The 19,050-nt window shown below is 42.6% G+C and overlaps 1 protein-coding gene across 1 annotated transcript in view; it reads left to right on the plus strand.

The window, feature by feature from the left end:
• LOC147727227 (annexin A1-like) overlaps positions 1–18,583 on the plus strand; it is a 229,806-nt gene extending 211,223 nt beyond the window's left edge. The window contains exons 11-13 of the mRNA XM_086961276.1: positions 9,615–9,673; positions 13,791–13,913; positions 18,427–18,583. Coding sequence (XP_086817402.1) covers positions 9,615–9,673; positions 13,791–13,913; positions 18,427–18,483 — 239 coding nt within the window. The 3' untranslated portion in view covers positions 18,484–18,583. The remainder of the gene's footprint in view (positions 1–9,614; positions 9,674–13,790; positions 13,914–18,426) is intronic.
• Positions 18,584–19,050: the final 467 nt, after the last annotated feature.

Consider the following 19,050-nt stretch of genomic DNA (forward strand, 5'->3'; position numbering starts at 1 on the left):
GCCTGATTCCGGTCCAGGAAAGACATGGCTTGGCAGTTCGGGCTGGACTGTTCCCATGAGGAACAGGATCAAGGCTGATTTGCATATGGCCATGTCTGAACTGGGGTGGTGTGGAGTGCAAAAAACGATGGATTTAGGCCCAGATTTCTGTACTGGGGTGAGTATATGACATTGGTCTGCATTCTGTCCATCAACTGTTGTTTTTGCATTTGTCACCCCGAGTGGGATGGGTATGCTCAGACGTGAGTCCCATGCTCTTCACACCACTGGAGTCAAGATATCCTGGCTGAAGACGGCTGATAGCCAGAACCCGGTCCTAGGATGCTTGATTCCGGTCCAGGAAAGACATGGCTTGGCAGTTCGGGCTGGACTGTTCCCATGAGGCACTGGGTCAAGGCTGATTTGCATATGGCCATGTCTGAACTGGGGTGTTGTGGAGTGCAAATAAACAATGGATTTAAGCCCAGATCTCTGCACTGGGGTGAATGTATGACATTGTTCTGCATTCTGTCCATCAACTGTTGTTTTTGCATTAAACACCCCGGGGGCACTTTGGTATTATAGAAGGTGCCACAGAGGCATGCGCGGCCCCTTCTATAATACTGAAAGTTCTGGCGCATATGAAGCGGCAGCGCTTTCTCATGAATGCATTTCCTAATTTGCATAGGGACGTGACCCCATGCAAATGAGGGAATCCCTTTGCCAGTGTGCCCGCGCGATATTTTAGACGTGACAGAGGCAAAGAAGCGGTCAGGGGGCGCACTGACAGTACACTACTTAAAGGTTGGTGCACTGTCAGTGTGCCCCTTGATAGTAGCCTTCGAAAGGTGTAAAAGGGGATTAATGGACCCCCAGACATCCCCTTGCAGACGGATGCAGTTGCTCACTACACCTGCCTGCAAGGAAATCTCTAATCCACTTTAAATGGCAGCGGGTTGCCACCTGCACAGTGAAACATGGAGCAGCACAAGCTTAGGCTTGCCCTAGGGATAGCGGATTCTATGTACTAGGGTACACTTTACCTGTTTGTGTTTGGCACACTTGTTTTAAAGTGCACCTGCCGGAAACAGGGAACGCTTGCCCTATACATAAAAGAGGTGCAGGAGTACAAAGAGCATTGAAAGTGAACACCTCTCCTAGGACTGTATATACATTTGGTTCTGTTACAGTTTTTATGATCTCTGAGATCAGGGGTACAAGAGGTCAAGTAAAGGTTACCAGCTATTTCACTTAACTGCATCTACTTGAGATACATGTATGTATTAACTAGACACTTTAACAGTATGGGGTAGCTATGGAATGATAGCAATGTTCATACATGAATTTTTTACCATGGACCCAAGCATGGACAACAAGAAGGAATTGCCAGAGGAAGCAGCTGCTCCCCCATGGCTTTACCTTTGAGACACCAGGCACTTTCCTTGGTAGAACTGGCTTCAGAGATGGAATCATATTTCTACAACAAATATAGACATCTTTGTTTGTGGGCATGAGCCTGTCGGAGTGTGTTTGAGAGAGGTGATGCAAATAATTGAGGAATTGTCTTTTTTTATCATCTCAGCAGCTATGGTTTATGCACAAGTGTCAGACTTTGGCTAAGGAGTTGATGGGATTAAATCCATAGAAGGAAGTGCAGCACATTTTTTAAGCTTGCTTCACCACAAGGAATTGGAGAGCAAGAACAGTGAAGTCTACTGGATGTGAAAGAAATGGTGGCAAGAAACGTCAGGTAAAAAAGTGCATCATGCAGAAGCAAATGGTGCCATGATCAGATAGTGAGACATCACAGAACAAATGAAAATCTCGAAACATAAGGGGCCACTTTCATGGACCCACAGGAATCCCAATCCAAATTTGGGTTTACACCTGGGTCAGAATTCTGAGTTTTATGGTAATAACCACACCCTCAAATTTTTCTGTAATCATTTTTGTCATGTAAAACTTGCTGCAGTTTTTGTGCTCAAAATACTCTGGCAGAGTGATGGGGGCATGGGCCATCACCGGAACATTCAATAGCATGATGTATTGGTTAAGTGTGTGCTCCACCACTACACATCATTGCTACTGCTAGACACACACCCTTGCACTGTTTCCACTGTCAGTGATCTGAATGGGACACCCATTCTAACCATATGAAGACTGAGTGTTCAGCTTCTAGGGAGACAAGCTCTTGTTTCACTTCTGCAGAAGGTGAAGCAACCCGCAAACAAGTACAGGCACCAGAGGTAGAAGGACACTGTGGAAAACCCATGTCAAGTGCTGTGGATTCAGTGGCCGGGACACTTAGGCGGAGCATATGGATAATAAAGTGTTGTGAAATTCCTTGGAGTCCTCCAGGACCTGCGCATTTTGCATGACCTAAACTGAGGGCTTGGCGTCCCAACCGCTTCCGGACATCCACACAGGATATGTCAGCCATTAGACAAACTAGCTCTATAGGTCCACTACCACTCCCCTGTATTCCACAGTGGTGTAGGTATTCTCTGACAACCACGGAACATGACAACCCTGATTCTTCAGGGATCGTGGAAAACTGTACAATGCTTTTTGCTCAGACACTCATGCTTACATTCTCTCAGAAAATACACAGCATGGCGATTAGGAGGTTTCAATAAGAATGTTTTGGTCCAGCAACAGCCTCCTGTAAAACATATGTGCTGCAATAATCAGGAGATAGAAGCATAAGAAAGAGATTGCTAGTACCAATTTAGTAAATAGTAGATGTCAGACCTCTGCTTTTTCGAAGATTTAGCATGCAGGACTCAGCTCAGAAGGAATTCTCCTCAAATGTGTGTGTGTGGGAGGTTTGAGGGTCTTTTAATCAAAAGTGGTTACTCCAGGGTTTTTCCTAGAATCAATATATTTTGAAAACAACCATGGATGTTTTGAAAACAATCATACATGTTTTGAAAACAATCACCAATGCTTTTCTAAACAAGTGTGATCATGCACAACTGGCTGTTGGCCAAGGATGAAAAAAAGTGGTGACCCTTATACAGAATAATTCTGCGTGCCTGAGGACATGTTTATGTACATCAGGTACAGGGATTTTGATAGAATACTTAGAGCCTGGTTTCGAAGAGACAGGAGCAATCTACCTGGGTAAAAGGTCACCTGTTTAGAATCGCTATTGTCGTGTGGCTGGGACAATGTATGTAAAAATGGGGTATCCATGATGAGACTATCCTAAAAGACATGAAAAAAGTGTGGCCCATAGGGAGAGAAAAAGACACAGGGTGGCAGCAGTATAAGTCTGCAGATGAACTCATTTGTATACTCACCAATGTAAAGTAGAGCATGGAAACATACACCAAATACCATTGTTTGATCCATCATATGATGGAAAGTCAATGGAGCCAATGTTTGAAGGAGGCTCGCACAAGTTACTGACTGAAGAAATATGGCCAAAAGCTTCCTTTTAGGTATGCCTACAAGGGATTTATTTAATATAGACTGTTCGGAGTTCGATTTTGTTCTGAGTTCAAGACAAGTTTTAAATATATTACTTGCGGAATAATTTCTTCTACAGAGTTATGGTATCAACAGTTAATGCATGAATTAAAAAAAAACTCCCTTTTCATTCACTTTGAGATATAAAAATATATCATAAACACGGTTGTATGAATTAAAATAATGGAATTTATCTCATTTCAAAAGATAACATAAAAGGGTACAAAATCATTATATCCACAATGCAGCAGAAGGTTGTACTTGTATATACATTTCATATATTTCTCAGTTACAATTGTGGACAACTTTTTCTCAAAAACATACAAAGAAGGCAGACTGATTAGTTTAATAAATCAAAGGCGCCTAAGCTATCATTTGAGCAGGAGATAGGTGTTGTGGTTGACGTTTCGGTCTATCATGCTATAGTCCGCTAGACCATCTTCAGGACTGAGTAACTTAAAAATTGGTTGACCCCAATTAAAACATGGAAAGAATATAATAGGTACTGTGTACTTTTTATTTTTATATATAATTTGTCTAAAATAATACCCGTTGTCAATGCTTGTTGAATTTTGTTAGAAATGAGATTTCTGGTTGGCTAGGGTATGCACCTAAGCCAGGCAGAACCCACCACTCTAGTCAAGGCAAGGGAGTTAAACGCTAAAGATAACCCCTGCTCACCCCCTTGGAAGCTTGGCAGAGCAGTGAACCTTATCCCAGAGGCAATGTGTAAAGCATGTGCGCAATACACTCACAGCAGTGACACACTAGGCACACCACAAAAGAAACTCCACACAAGCTCATATAAAAATAGCCTTTGCATTATCCATAAAAACACATTAGATCACAATCACATATATTACCGTGTGCCACCAGGCACTCGTTATGACTTCACAGGGATTACATGAATCACTTGGCCAATCGGACCACTGTCATAAACATTACATAAATCAGAACCCAGTAGCTAGTGGTAGGAACTGTACTCAGCATAACACCTTATGCATACATGTTATTAGGAGTGCACCATAGTAAACCCTTGCAGTACTGCACATATCATAAGCCAATCATGTCCACCTTGGGCATATGTAGGTCACCATTATAATGCATAGTGTGCCAACCTTGCCAATTAGCCCAACATACTTGTGAACATCAGGAATTAGGCATAACCATTATCACTGAGTCTGACCCGCAATATGAAATTAAATAAAATGCCACTATCCAGCCGTCCCAACGTACCAGGAACCCTCCAGGTCATGCATGTATTCCCCTGTAGGGTTGGCGGTGATCCCTTTGATCCCCTCAGCACAAGGCCTCCAAATTAGCCCCCAGGGGCAGCCAGGAGCGCCATAAACGTTGGGCCAGCTGCTGAAACATGATGAGAGTGGAGAGCCAGCACCCTGCTGCACGGAGCGCAGAGGAAGGAAAACTGTGATCCTCACAGGCCCTACTCACCGGGACCTCCTCCGGCCTCCCCAGTAACCTCATAGAGACCTACTGCCAATGGTTGCCCGCCTCTTCCACCTCCAGGCGGCGGGAGGCAGGAAGTCATGGAGTGGAGCCCGCAAGGCTCTGGCTCCTTCTCTTCAACGGGGCCCAGCCCACAGGCTATGCCGGATCCCGTCAAGGCTTCTCCGATGCTGCTTCCTCGATGGTTGCCTACACAGCTCCACCCATGCCCAGGCTTAGCCTCTGCCTGACTTCCGGCAGCTACTGGGCTTCCTGCTAGGCAGCCATGCCTCATGGCGCAATCAATCTCTGCGCCTGCTGCATTTGGTAGATTGAGCCCACGTCTCTGGCTCAGACACTAAAATTGAAAGCGCCCACCATGCGCTCTGTGGTAGAAAATAAAGCGCTCTTAGTAAATAAAGAGAGAAGCATCCTTCAAACTGTGGACATCGCTCCACATCAGTAATCAGGCAAACAATGTACTTTATCTGTACTTCACCACAAAGCAAATGCAAGACACGTGTAGAGCTACAGTTCCTCTAGCAGAGGGCCAGAGAACAGGGCACAGGCAGGCCAGCACGCATGGCCCCTAAGTAGAGGGCAGTCCTTCTGACCATCCAGCAGGCAGTCGCTGAGTCCCATGGCGGTTCCTCCTGGCACACAGTAATCCGTACAGTGGCTTACTCTTACAGTCCACCAAACATGGGGTCACATCCCCTGTACTTATAGCCCAATGTCTTTGTTCTCCCCTGGCACAGGGCTCTGAGCCCAGTCCAAACCAGTTCTTGGGGCACTTTAAAAATACATTTATCAGTGCACAGCACCCTCCATTCTGAGTGTACGCCTTGGCCTCAGACACACCACAGGGGGGCGGAGCCATCATTGTGGAAGGCAGGCACAGCCCTATACAAGTGCAGGTGCTACTCCTCTCACCACTCCAAATGCAGACCAGGCCTATTCAGGTGCAAGGGACAACTCCTCCTGCTACTCTATATTCTGCCAAGGTGCATTCAGCCTAGCGTTGGGTAACCATGGCAGGGAAAGACACACGTCGACCCCCAGGGACTGGCTGGAGTGAATGCACATCCCCTCTCCCCAGTCAGTCAGAACCAGACATTCAATACACATCCGGGCAGGCACAAAGACACATAGCACATAGAAATGCCCACTTCTAAAAGTGGTATTTCTAAAATAGCATTAATAAATCTGCTTTCACCAATAAGCAGGATTTATCACTACTGTTCCAGACATACCAAGCATGGTCGCGTTACCCATCTTATGTCAGGAATTACCACTGAAGCACATATTTGTATTTGTATTTGTATTTGTATCTGGGTTTTATATCGCGCCAAATCACCGACAGGTCTCAAGGCGCTTCTGACAGAGTACAGCAACAAGGAGAAGGGTGAATAAAAGTACAGATTGCCGGCCTATCTTACAGGGATGTAAAAGCGTTCCTGAAAAGCAGTGTCTTCAGAGATTTCCTAAAACGGAGAAGATTAGATTCTCTACGAAGAACCTCCGGTAGCTTATTCCAAATGGTGGGGGCTTGGACTGAAAAGGATCTGCCACCTTTAGTCGCCATTTTAAAGCGTGGGCATGATAGCAGTAGGGAATTGGAGGATCGTAGAGCTCGCTTGGGATTATACACTTCAAGCCTCTCTTTTATATAGGCAGGCGCTTGCCCATAAATTGCCTTATGGGCGATGCACAGGCTTTTAAATTCTACCCTTTCCTTTATAGGGAGCCAGTGTAACCTATAAAGTAGAGGGGAAGCATGAGTCCGTCTAGGTGATCCAAAGATTAACCGTGCTGCGTCATTCAGGATGACTTGTAGACGATTGATTACATTTTTTGGAAGACCTAGATATAGTGCGTTCCCATAGTCGATTCTGGAGACTATTGTAGCTGAAACAATGGTTCGAAGCATGTTCGTAGAAAGCAAAGGGGCTAGCTTTTGCAACTGCCTAATCAGGTTGGTGCATGATCCAACCACAATGGATACTTGGCTGGTCATCGAGAGCTCCTGGTCGATTTTAATATCAAGGCTCTTTACGCTGGGACATGGCTTTGGGGTAGGTCCGAGTTCTTGGGGCCAGAACAGATCATTCCAGGGAGAGGCGATAGTTGAGACTACTAGGACCTCCGTTTTATCTGGATTGATTTTTAATAGGTTAGACGTCATCCAGTTCACTGTAAACCGCAATATCTTTTGGGCCATGGACTGAGCCGATGTTGTATTATCGATACTCAGCAGCAGCTGAGTATCATCGGCATAGTTGAAAATTTTACAGCCCATGTTTACCAAAGAGTCTATCAGTGGCTGCAGGTATAAGTTGAATAGGAGTGGCGAGAGTGCGGACACTGCGGGACTCCACATTCCAGGACGCCTACATCAGATACACGATCTGCTAATTGGATCCTCTGCGTCCTCCCTAACAGAAAAGACATTATCCATTGGAGAGCTTGTTCTTTTATCCCAGACATGGCTAATCTGTCCAGGAGCAGTGCATGGCTGACAGTATCAAACGCCGCTGAAAGGTCTAAGAGTATCAGGGCGCTTGGTTTTTTACTGTCAGCCATGCATCTAAGCTCGTCCAGCACCGACAGCATTACTAATTCCGTGCTATGGTGGGCATGAAACCCAGCTTGCCACTCCTGGAGTAGATGATGTGATTCCAGGAGAGGTGACAATGATTTTAATACATGCTGTTCTAAAATTTTAGACAGAAAAGGCAGCTGGGAAATTGGCCTGTAGTTCTTCAGACTGGTTGGATCAGCCCCTGGTTTTTTTTTATCAGGGGTTTAACACGTGCCTCTTTAAAGCTGGCTGGCAATGATCCTGTTGCTAGTGAGTTTTTTAGGAGGTCTATCAGGGAATCCTCAATGCAAACCTTTGAGAGGGCAGCCTCACAGCAGTGAGAAACCAAATAAGCTGTTTGCCACTACCAGGACATGCCGCACAGTTAAGACACATGTCCTACCTTTTACCTACACCACACCCTGGGGGGGCAGAACGCAAGGAGATGAAAAGAAAGAGGAGCAAAGGAGGCAGAGGGGCTGATTACGAGTCTGACGGTCTAAGGACCACCAGACTCACGGAGGCATGGCAGTGGTGGTCCAGCTGCTGCCACACCAGTAATCCGACTGCTGTATTACAACTTTGGCTGTCAGATTGCCATAGCACCACCACAACTACCATGGAAACGTTGTCCCACAGCTGTCTGGGACAGCAATATGCTTGGTGGTTTCACTGCAGCACCGCCAAGCATATTATTAGTTTCTACACCGCCAGCCTTACCTTGGCGGTGAGCCCACCATGAAAAAGCTGGTGGTAGGGAACCAAAGGGGGCCCTACAGGGCTTTCTGTTGCCCCTATGCATGGTGGTGCATGCAGGGGGCACATGTTCTGCCCCTGTGTGCATGCACCCCTGTTCCTGCATAGCATGGATTGCTCAGTCCATGCCATGCAGGAGCGTCCATTGGCAGTCCCACGGCAGTACAGTGATAAGGCTGACTATGAGCCTTTAAACTGCAAAGCCGTGGGACTGGTAAACAACGTTTACCCCGAAACTTTTACAACGCACATACCATTACTCCGCAAGTCGGAACAATGACTTGCGGAGGGGGTGGGGAGGTGTTGGATTCAAAACCCAACACCTTCCCAAGTGTCCGCACAGGCTGGAGTTGGAATAGTAAATTATACTATTCCAACATCCATTGTCCCCCCTGCAAGTCGTCGTTCCGACTAGCTGAGTAATTATATGTGGAATCACAACGCGGTCGTTGTAACAACCGTGTTGTGATTCCCTGCATTGTTAAAGCCAGCGGAATAACGTCATAGATTCGTGGAACCACCACGATTCCTCCCACAAGACAACTAAATTACTTGTAATCTGGTGGGTGTGTGGTGGTTAACTTTGGCGGTGCAGGAGTGGGGCAGTGGCATGCCGCTCTGCTCCCGCGCCTCCAAATTCATAATCAGCCTGAGTGGGTGGATGGAACGAGAGAGTTTGCACGAGGAGACCAAGGGAGCAGGCTGGTTGAGCTTTTTGCCAGGGTTTCTTTTCTAACCCACTCCTGCCCTGCCCCAGTGGAGTTCAAAGGTAATCAGCACTAATACGAAAATGAATACATTGTCGAAGACAGAACAGGGAATTTATTGGGCACATAAGCATAGGCTGAAAAGAGCGGACGGCTGTGGTGCAGATAACATTGAATGGTTGCAATCATTTGATAATATTCTTGTGATCATTATTATTTGTTTAATTTGTTTGTTATTTATTTGTTCTTTTCTTGAAGGTTTAATTAAAACCGATTTGAGTTAAAAAAAACATTGAATGGCGGTTTGGAGTGTTTGTGTAATTTTGGAGTGCTTGTGAAAGGCGATTTCGTGATGATTATTATAGATGAGGCAGATCTTAAACGCTCTTTATGGCAAGGAGGAAAAGCCAGGCAGTCATGGACAGACACAGAGCCTCTCATGCAGACCTTATGACAGAAAACGCTCATTTACACAGGTATCAAAAACGTCAGTTTGTATAAAATATCCTCAGTTTTTTGTGGCGTTTGTTCAAGGTAAACGTAATTTACGTCGATATAGCTATTATCTTATATAACAATGTCATAAAAAGGTAATGCAAAAAAATATGGGTGTCCAACCATGTTTCGAATTTCTGCTCCTGTATTAAATATATTCTTCATCGTTGTCTTTGCAGTGCAATGCGCAGTAAGCAAACCCGCCTATTTTGCTGAACAGTTATTTCTTTCAATGAAGGTACTGTATCTGAATACATTTCTGAACGTTTTGCTTATTGTGTATCAGTGTATGTCAACTGTAAGGAAATGGAACCAAATGCATTAAAATACCTTAAAATACCGCTTCAAATACCGAACGCTTTTGCTTTCTGCTTGAACCGTATCCAATGGTCTGTGAAGGGCACTACAACACAATGTTATAATCTCATGATGCTGCTGGACGAGTTAGAATATTCTTTGTCAAAAGGAACCCTTGGTAAATAAAACAATTATTAAACTTGTTAAACGGAGCTCTGCAATAATGTAATTACATGAACGCTTCTTTGGCTTTGAGATTTTGGTGGAAGAAGACTTCTTAGATATGACCATTTTTATATGAAGATGAGGTAATTTGGCTAGTCAGGATGCGTGTTTTGGACCCGAGTCATTGGATTACACTTTTTAGTTGCAGCATGTTCAGCGATGTGGAGAAGAGTCCAGTTGGGGAAGGTGAAGAAAGCAACAAGATTTTTTATTATTCTGTTGATGTGTTTTGTAGTTTTTCTCGTGATGCCTTTATGAGAGAAGCAGACGGCTTCACTGGGGAGATACTGTCTATGTTTCACGGTTCGAGGAGTGGAGTTTTTTTTCTTGCTGCTCTGGCAGACCAGTGTCGAGTAAATCAGCGTTTTGTGGTTGAACTGCACTTAATGGTAATTCACAAAACTGCCTTGTGATTATCTGAAAGCTAAAGCAGAGGGCAGGCAAGAGTAGTCAGAATAGTTGAAGTGCTTCACCCAGATATGAACAGGTCACCCAGGGTCACTCCTAAGTCAAATATGATTAAAAAAGATTTAGAATTTGGTGCCGAGGCTATTAAATGACCATGGACGGACGGAGGTGTTAACTTGATATAGATGTGCATTTATAATTATAGAAAATTATTTCTGTTATGGAATAAAGAGCTTGACGTGTCTAGTCATTCCTAATGAAATGGAAATAGTCAGGTTTCTACTGCACATCATTGGATTTGCTCATTGGTAATGTGTAGTTAGATGTGAGTCGTGTCAGAGGGGGCATAATAAAGTTGGTGGTTTGAAAAGGCCTAACTTGAGGTGCTGTTATCAGGTGCACTGTGTGTATGCAAACCAATTGAAGGAAGAGTATGAAACTCCTGCAACATCAGAGAGCCCATGATGTGGATTGTGGGTACCAGAATCTAAAATACCATGCAGTGGTCTAATATTGGCACAGGCTAGTGCTGCACTTATTAACAAACTCAAATCCATAATGCTACCTTTTGAGAAGGAGACCTTTGGGGTGGGCTTAGACAGTTGTAAAATGCTGCTTTATGCATTCCTAAAAAAACATGACTATGGTTAATAGTATCATAGAAAATATTTCTCAATTGAGCTTCATTGCTTTGTCTTAACACTACACCTGGACTGAAAGTTAATGTCTCTCCCACAGAATAGGATCACAATGCCTGTCACACTCACATCCTTTGTAAACGTTCCATCTAGCAGAGAGGACCTTGTCCAGTGTAGCAATTGAATACGAAAGAACTGAAGAAGAATAAAAGCCAAATATTTAAAGACTGGTCAGGCATTGCCAGCTAACATATGATGTATATCTTTTCAATGTCTTGCGGTTTCCGTATAGATCCATAATGATGCAATCCAACAACAAGCCGAAAGGTTTGGGATAGACTGGGGGGAGCAAAGCTCATTCTCTGAATCTGTATATATCTTGTATCCCTATCTTAATGTTGTAAAAGGTGTGATATATACAGAATGCGTAGATATTCCACATACATTTTTTTAATGTTTAAATATGCCTCAGACGCAAACAATTTTATGGCATAACATTTTCCTAATCCTGCCATATCATGAACTTGGGGGCAAGACTCACATCAGGCAGAGTTTAAGTGCTGAGTTCAAGACGGTTGGAGCCTTTTCTGTTCCTGAGGCTCCGATCAGGAGGCTAGCCAAGTAGCCCTTGGAGGCACTCAGGTGGCCATGGGTTCAATATGCAGGTAGAGTCCTTCCCGCTCAGGCAGCCAAGCAGCAGGGCAGCAGTCCTTCTTGCAAAGCCGCACAGCAGTCTTCAGAGCCTTCCACAGGCCTAGAGGTGTACTGAAGAGTTGGGTCGCAGGGTCCATTATTTATACCTGGTACCCACTTTGAAATAGGAGAAGCTTCTATAGTTTTCCACTGCTAGAGGTGCTCGGAATTTCCTTCCTCCATGCTTCTGCCCCAGTTTGTCTGGGACACAAAAGACTAGTATCAACTCCTTTGTGAGTTTTCTCATGGAGAGCTTTCTGATGTGCAAGTGTAGTAGGTGACAGCTCCTCTCCCTCATCAAGTCAAAGATAACCCATCCTACCACCACCTATTTCCTCTTTGTCTCACTGTCTGGGAGCAATACACAAATATCAACTGCCAGCTGCACCTCGTCATGTGGCCCAAGATACATGCTGCAGGCACCAAATGGTTGGAACATGAAAACACCAACTTTCTAAAGGCAGCATTTCAGAGATGTGACTTAAATATGACTTTACCATTAAAGAGGATTGTAAATTACAGTTCTTTAGACGCCAAACTCGATATTCCTACCTGCTCCCCATTGAAACTCATCCTATGGGAGAGGTAGGCCTTGCAGTAGTGAAAAACAAATGTAACAGTTTTTCACTACCAGGACAGGTAAAATGTTAAAGGTACATGCCCAATTTTTCAAATACATTAAGCTGGGGGTGATTTGTATGTATTAAAAAGGAAGTTTTAGGCCTGGCAAAAGGTTTTCTTTGCCAGGTCAAAATGATGGCAGTTTAAAACTGCACACACATAAGCTGCAATGGCAAGCCTGAGTCATGTTTTCAAGGCTACTTAAGTCAGGGGCACAATAGATGCTGCAGGCCCACTGGCAGCATTTAATGTATAGGTCCTGGGTACATGTAGTACCACTTTACTAGGGTATAAGTAGATAAATTATAACAATCGGATATACATTAATTACAGCCTTGTTTAAAGAAGAGAGCACAAGCACTTTAGCACAGGTTGGCAGTGATAACATTTGTGTTTTCCTAAAGCCAACAAAAGATGAAGTCAGCAAAAACAGGGGCTGGAAGGTGAAAAGTTGGGGAAAAACCAAGCTGAGGATGTCAGGTCCAACAACTGTTATAATGACAATGCATTATTTCAGAATGGAAACTCTTTGAGCCTGATTCACCAATGTGAAATTAGACCAACAGACTAAGTTTATGAATTTCGGTATTCACAAAGGTAAGTTGTGACTAGTTTCTTTACATCTGTATTCAGAGTGGAGTTTCCACACTCGTGGTGGCATTTCCACACTCAGGGTAGAATCTGTTCCCTAGTGTGGAGATTCCACTCCATACTCGGAGTGGAATCTCCAGACTCTGGGTGGAATCTCTGCACTCTGGGCAGATCTTTGGCCCTAGTGAGGAGATTTCGCCCAAGTGCAGTTGTAAAGAAACTACTCGTAACTTACCTTTGTGAATACCGAAAAGGAGTGAAATTAGACTTTGGGTCAGAACTTTGACAAAAAGTCTTTGTGAATCAGGCCCTTTGAGGGGAGAATGCTGCACTGGTACAACTGATAGTAAATGAATGGCTGGTAACTTTGATGAATATTAGTTGCTAATGCTTTACTGGATGGTAAAATTGGGAAATGTTATTCTAAACATCAATAAGAATGAGCTGGTATTCGCAAAAGGAATACAGAGGCCATAGAAAAGTTTGGATCCTGAGACACTACAATCCATTATTTGTCAATTTTCTGTCTTTCACTGCCCATATTGTAATTAATTCTTGTCTTGATAGGAAAGGACAATCATTTTGTTTTCTTCTTTCTTTTGGTTTGGGTGAGCCAGGGCCTAGATGCAACGCTGTTCATGGGATATATGCATTATAAAGTAACTATCTAAACATAAAATAATTTCACATAAAGGTGAACATGTTATTTTCAAATCGCTAAAGTTGTGATTACACAAAAGAGCTTGTTTTGAAGCTAAGCTTTAACAATTAAGTAGAAAATGTATTTGATTAGAATAGTAGCTTGATGTAAAGTGCTCCTGTGCTTGAATACATTTAACCTAGTGGTTTATAGGTAACAAAAATGAATTGCAATTTCAACAGGGTTCTGGAACACGCGATAAACAATTGATAAGAATTATGGTTTCACGTTGTGGTGTTGACATGAATGAGATCAAAGCGCATTACAAGCGGATGTATGGAAAGACACTTCTGCAGGCTATCCTGGTAAGTGTTTCATGACTTAATAATGTTTTCCTTTGTGTTCTTTTGGATTTTCCACTAGCACGTCAGTCTAGAGGGACATGCCTTCATTGTAAAGTGATACATGTGTCGCTGTTATCCAAGAGAAGTCTGCATTAATTTAATCATTTATGTGGGAAGTGTTTTGGGAGTAATCCACCTTCTGGTACTGACCTTTTACTTCTGACTGAAGCTAAAAAGGCAATGATCTGGTTCTCTCCTTAGATCTTGGTGGAGGGAGGCTGTATACTCTCCTCAACCAAGGTCTCACCAATGACCTCTGTGCTGCCAATTAGGGGGAGAATTCAGAGGTGTGGATACCGCCTTTTACATGATGGGATCGCCCCGCCATTCTCTTTATGTGGGAATAATGTGGCAGTATATGCTGCCCGGTTCTAGAATGGACTGGTGCTTATGCAGAATCATTTCTGATGTTTCCCACACACTAGACCACCCCAGTAATCCTAAAGAGCAACTTCTCAAATCTCAGGAATTGGTGACATTAAAAAATGATGAAAATCCTGAAAAAAACTTTCAACTTTAAAGTTCCATTTAGTAAAATAATTTGTTCACATAAAAGTGTTAATTTGTGAATTAGGGTGCATAAATATTTTTTATAGGAAATGTCACTGTCCGGTAGCATTCTTCAAAAATCTGTATCATTTCAATTTCATGAAGGTGCAAAAGTTGGGCATTTGATAGAATTGGACAAGTTGTTTTTGACCAGCATGGAACAAAACCAGAGCATAGGCACACCTTTGCTAACCTCTGCTCTATCTTGGCATTGACTGTGCTATTAAGTGTAATTGTGTGCATTTTCTATGGAGTATGATTGAGCCTATAAATATTAGAATATCTGATCCATTGTAATTTAGCCCTAAGAAGAAAATTATGCATATCCTAAAATAGCTTTTTTTCCTCTCTACTGCTCTTTGCCAAGATTTTGGTCAAGACCGGGAGATTGAGGTAGAACACTGGAAGCCATAGACATTCGTTGTAGACCTTGCATATCACGCAACCCCTTGTCTCTGAAAATATGTGTAGTGTCTTAGAATGCCAACGTTGGTATGTACCAAAAATAAACAAACTATTTTGCCCAGCATAACAGTGTTAGAGGTATCAAGAGGATGTAGGATTATGTGATATAGGCCTCAAGTTATAGAGGGCAACTAATACATCGAACGGGCATGTTATGCTTCGTCTGAGAATATTGCTTCGAGTTAATCTTACAGTTGTTACAATTCTTGGCTTCAGTATGACTCTGTTATAGATATTCCTAAAACAGATTATAATAATTGGATTCATCAGCAATACACACCTATATCAAGATAAGCTGAGGAAGATATTTCTAAAAACAAGTCTGCTGTTGCAACCCAAATTGTATTTAGAAATCCCAGAAACCCATGAAACCCTTAAATGCTTGTAACTTTTGAGGATCTTCAATACCTCATGTTTCCACTCACTTTGCCAACCAACACAACTAAAGCATGTTGCCGAATCAGCCTTTTTTGAAGAATATCAATGTGGGATATATTCTAAGGGCCATACTCCTCTGATGTGTGATGAATCATTGCATTATATAATTATATCGTTCTACATTGATATCACTCACCACATGTATGGTGCTGCTGCTACATAAAGATAGAACTTAAAATCAGGAGAGACCTTTCTCCCTTATCTAATGAAAATTGCCTTTCTTTTAAACTGGACTTTTTGCTTCCCCTACCCAAATAGAGGATGTGCATTTTCCATTCACAGTTTTAAAATATGAAGGAAGCAAAATGCTAGGGAGAGATTGAGATAAAACCTAAGTGCCCGATTCACAAAGGTAAACCTAGTCCAAAAGTCAAAGTTGACGACTTTAAGTATTCACAAAGCTAAGTTACGAGTAGTATCTTTACGTTCTCATTTGGGCAGAGTTCTGCACTCGGGGTAGAATCTCCGCCCCGAGTGAGGAGTTACTACTCTGCACTCTGAGTGGAATCTCCACACTAGGGTGTAATCTCCACCCTCAGGGCGGATCTCTACCCGAGTGCTGAGATTCCGCCTGAGTGCGGAGATTGTACACGGAGAGCAGACGTAAAGATACTACTCACAACTTACCTTTGTGCATACTGAAAAGTAGTAAGGTTAGACGTTTTGTCTAAACTTAGACCAAAAGTCTAACTTTACCTTTGTGAATCAGGCCCAAGCATTGGTGCAGGACGGCCATTTGGCTTACATTTATTTTACAAAACAGATATAGACGATACAGCGCTATGTGGACAAATATGCAGCTTAGGTGTGGCACAGTTACTTCCTGGTAATTCATTTGAGGTAGACTGATGGTAAGCATGGATTGATATATCTATATGCCATACATTTATTCCATCCCTCAGTGTTACAGAAACGCCATTGACAGCTTTGATCTTAGGTTTAGAAAAGGCAGTCGTTCTGACAGTGACCAAGGTATCATCCATGTAGAGCCATCTCTTGAAACACAATTATTGCTGGACTGTACTCTATGAGCTGGTGTCTGTGGATACACTGGGTGAGTGGATAAATGTAAATGGTTACAATAAGATAGAGGATGTGGGTTAGCAGCTAAAGCGGTCGACCTCAAAGTTGGGGAACTGGGTTTGAGTCCTATCAGGGGAGCTCAATGTCCTGTAATTCCGGGTCAATCACTTAATCTTTCTGTGACTATCAAAAATGAATGTGTCTATCTGTAACATAACTGGTTCATATGTAAAGCGCACTGATACCTTCGGGTCGAGTTCGCAAGAAACAAAACTCTAAAAAATAAATATGTACCCACAAGCCAGATCCTTTTTTGACCATTACCTCAAAACAGTTACTTTACAACGCAATTAACTTGCTTTTACAGTGTGAAACATTAACTTGTCAAATTATAAATATTTAATATTCCTTAAATAAACTGACACAGACAAATTTCACAGAAACTTTTTTAACTGGCTCAAATAATTTCCCAGGGATAGGCAACATATAGTCACCCTCCCGCATTTACCCAGGGGACAGGGAATTCACTTGTGATATTTTCAACAGATCAGTTTTCTCCACATTTCTGTTATATTTGTGTGTGTGGCCTCTCACATAACTCCCCCATCTGTCAGGAGCCTAATTGTAAATATATGCTGATGTCACAAATAATATCTTCAGGTTATCCAAAGCCTCTCCAGCTGATGTAAGCACTTGAGAACCTGCCTCGTTGTCCACCTCTTTATCAGCCAATGGTGGTTGGGGACCAACTTTCTCAAGTGCAATAGAGCCAAAACTGAGCTCCTCCTTGCCAACCCTGATATTTCCGGTGGAGCAAACTGGTCTGGCTGCGAATATGGACCCACTACCTTTCTTTGCTAATCAATCTCTAACCTGGGAATCTATTATGACAGTAATAGTAATTTGGCATGAGATATGTAGTCTGCCAAAGATACCAGCATCTGTTTGCTTCAGATCAAGTTCTTGAACATAACATTTACTTTTAACAACAGTTTCAAACTCTGCTAATTACTTCTATATTACACTCCTGTCTGGACAAAGACAACTTTATCTATCTTTTCACCCGGCGAAGTATAAAATGCAGCATCATGTCTGACAACTAAGCATCCTAGAAGGGAGCATATCAAACTTACATTGAGTTATTTACACTGGCTGCTCACTGAACGCAGGGTCTGTTTCTAGGGCACGGCTAACATACTTAAAGCTATCTTTTTGAGTACATCTGAGATTCTTTATGTCACATTTAAGTAGTAAACTCCTAGAGGGCCTTTTTATTCAACAAATCAAATTCTCCTCTGTGTTCCCTCCTGTTTTACTTATGAAAACCCATGTACATTCATGTACACAGTTCGCTGGCATGTGCCTTGAATGAACCAGACAAACGTTGTGACTCTTCAAAATGCACAAGCCAAATATCCACACATTGGGGAATTTCAAAGTTGTAATCAATTTGAGCCCCTAGAATAATACAAAATGTTTCACAACATATGTGATACATCATCTAGTTGATTGTTGGGTGAAGGACTGGTACCTAGCATGCATATAATATGGTAAAAGCGATGCTACTAATAGTGCTGAACCGTGGTTATTAACCAAAATCTGCTCGGTGAGGAAACAAGGGGAAACGAGTTGCCTTCTTCCTTCAAATGAATTTCAATGTATTTATTTATTTGGTGCTTTTTTTGGCGCTAACCTCACCCACAGATTTCAAAGTGCAATACATTCTAAGACAGATACGTCACTTTAAAAAAGAGGAGGGGGAAAAAGAGACAGATAACCAAGAAAACTCCTGAAACTCTGGACTCATTAGTACTGGCTGAGAAAGGGTTTGAGTAAGTTTCAAGGCCTTATCGAGTGAGACAAATGTTGTACACTGCTTAAACTACTTGAACTGTAGCATGTAAGGATCTTGTGTTTTGTCTCCACCAACCATCAGATTTTTATGTTCTTGTTTGTTTAGCAACTCTAACTCAATGTGGTTGTCTGTTTACATTCACAGGATGAAACCAAAGGAGATTATGAAACTATTCTTGCGACTTTGTGCGGAAGTGACTAGGCAGCTTTGTTCCTGTTAATGTAACTCTCACTTTTTCAAAGAGCAAGTTGTGTGTTTTACTTCACTTATAAACAAATAAAAAGGTGTAATATATATCAAATAGTTCCTTGATTTCTTTATTTTGTACGCAACCTTTAAAAATGCGAAAACTGAGGGGCATATTACCAACAACTAGCGATAATGTTTGTCTCTAACTTGTTTAGAGACAAAAATTATCGCCGCACATCGGCGATTTTTATCGCAGATAAACCTTGCTATTAGCAAGGTTTATCGCAAATGCGATAAAAAACGGCCGCAATGCATGAATATCGCTGAAAAGTCAGCGATATTCATGCATTATCGAGCAAATGCTCTTAGCCATGTTATCCACCTCCCATTGGATAACATGGATAAGAACTGCTCAGGGCAGGTGTTAGCTTTTGGAGATATTCGCGCTTAGCGCGAATATCTCCAAAAGTTGGTAATAGGAGATAGCGATGTTAGGGACTGTTTCCAGTCGCTAACATCTTGGCACGCCCACTTTGCATGTCATTAGTGATAAATATCACTGACATGCAAAGCGGGGCC

Source organism: Lissotriton vulgaris, chromosome 3_1 (genome assembly GCF_964263255.1).
Source record: "Lissotriton vulgaris chromosome 3_1, aLisVul1.2, whole genome shotgun sequence".
Taxonomy (NCBI): Eukaryota; Metazoa; Chordata; class Amphibia; order Caudata; family Salamandridae; genus Lissotriton; species Lissotriton vulgaris.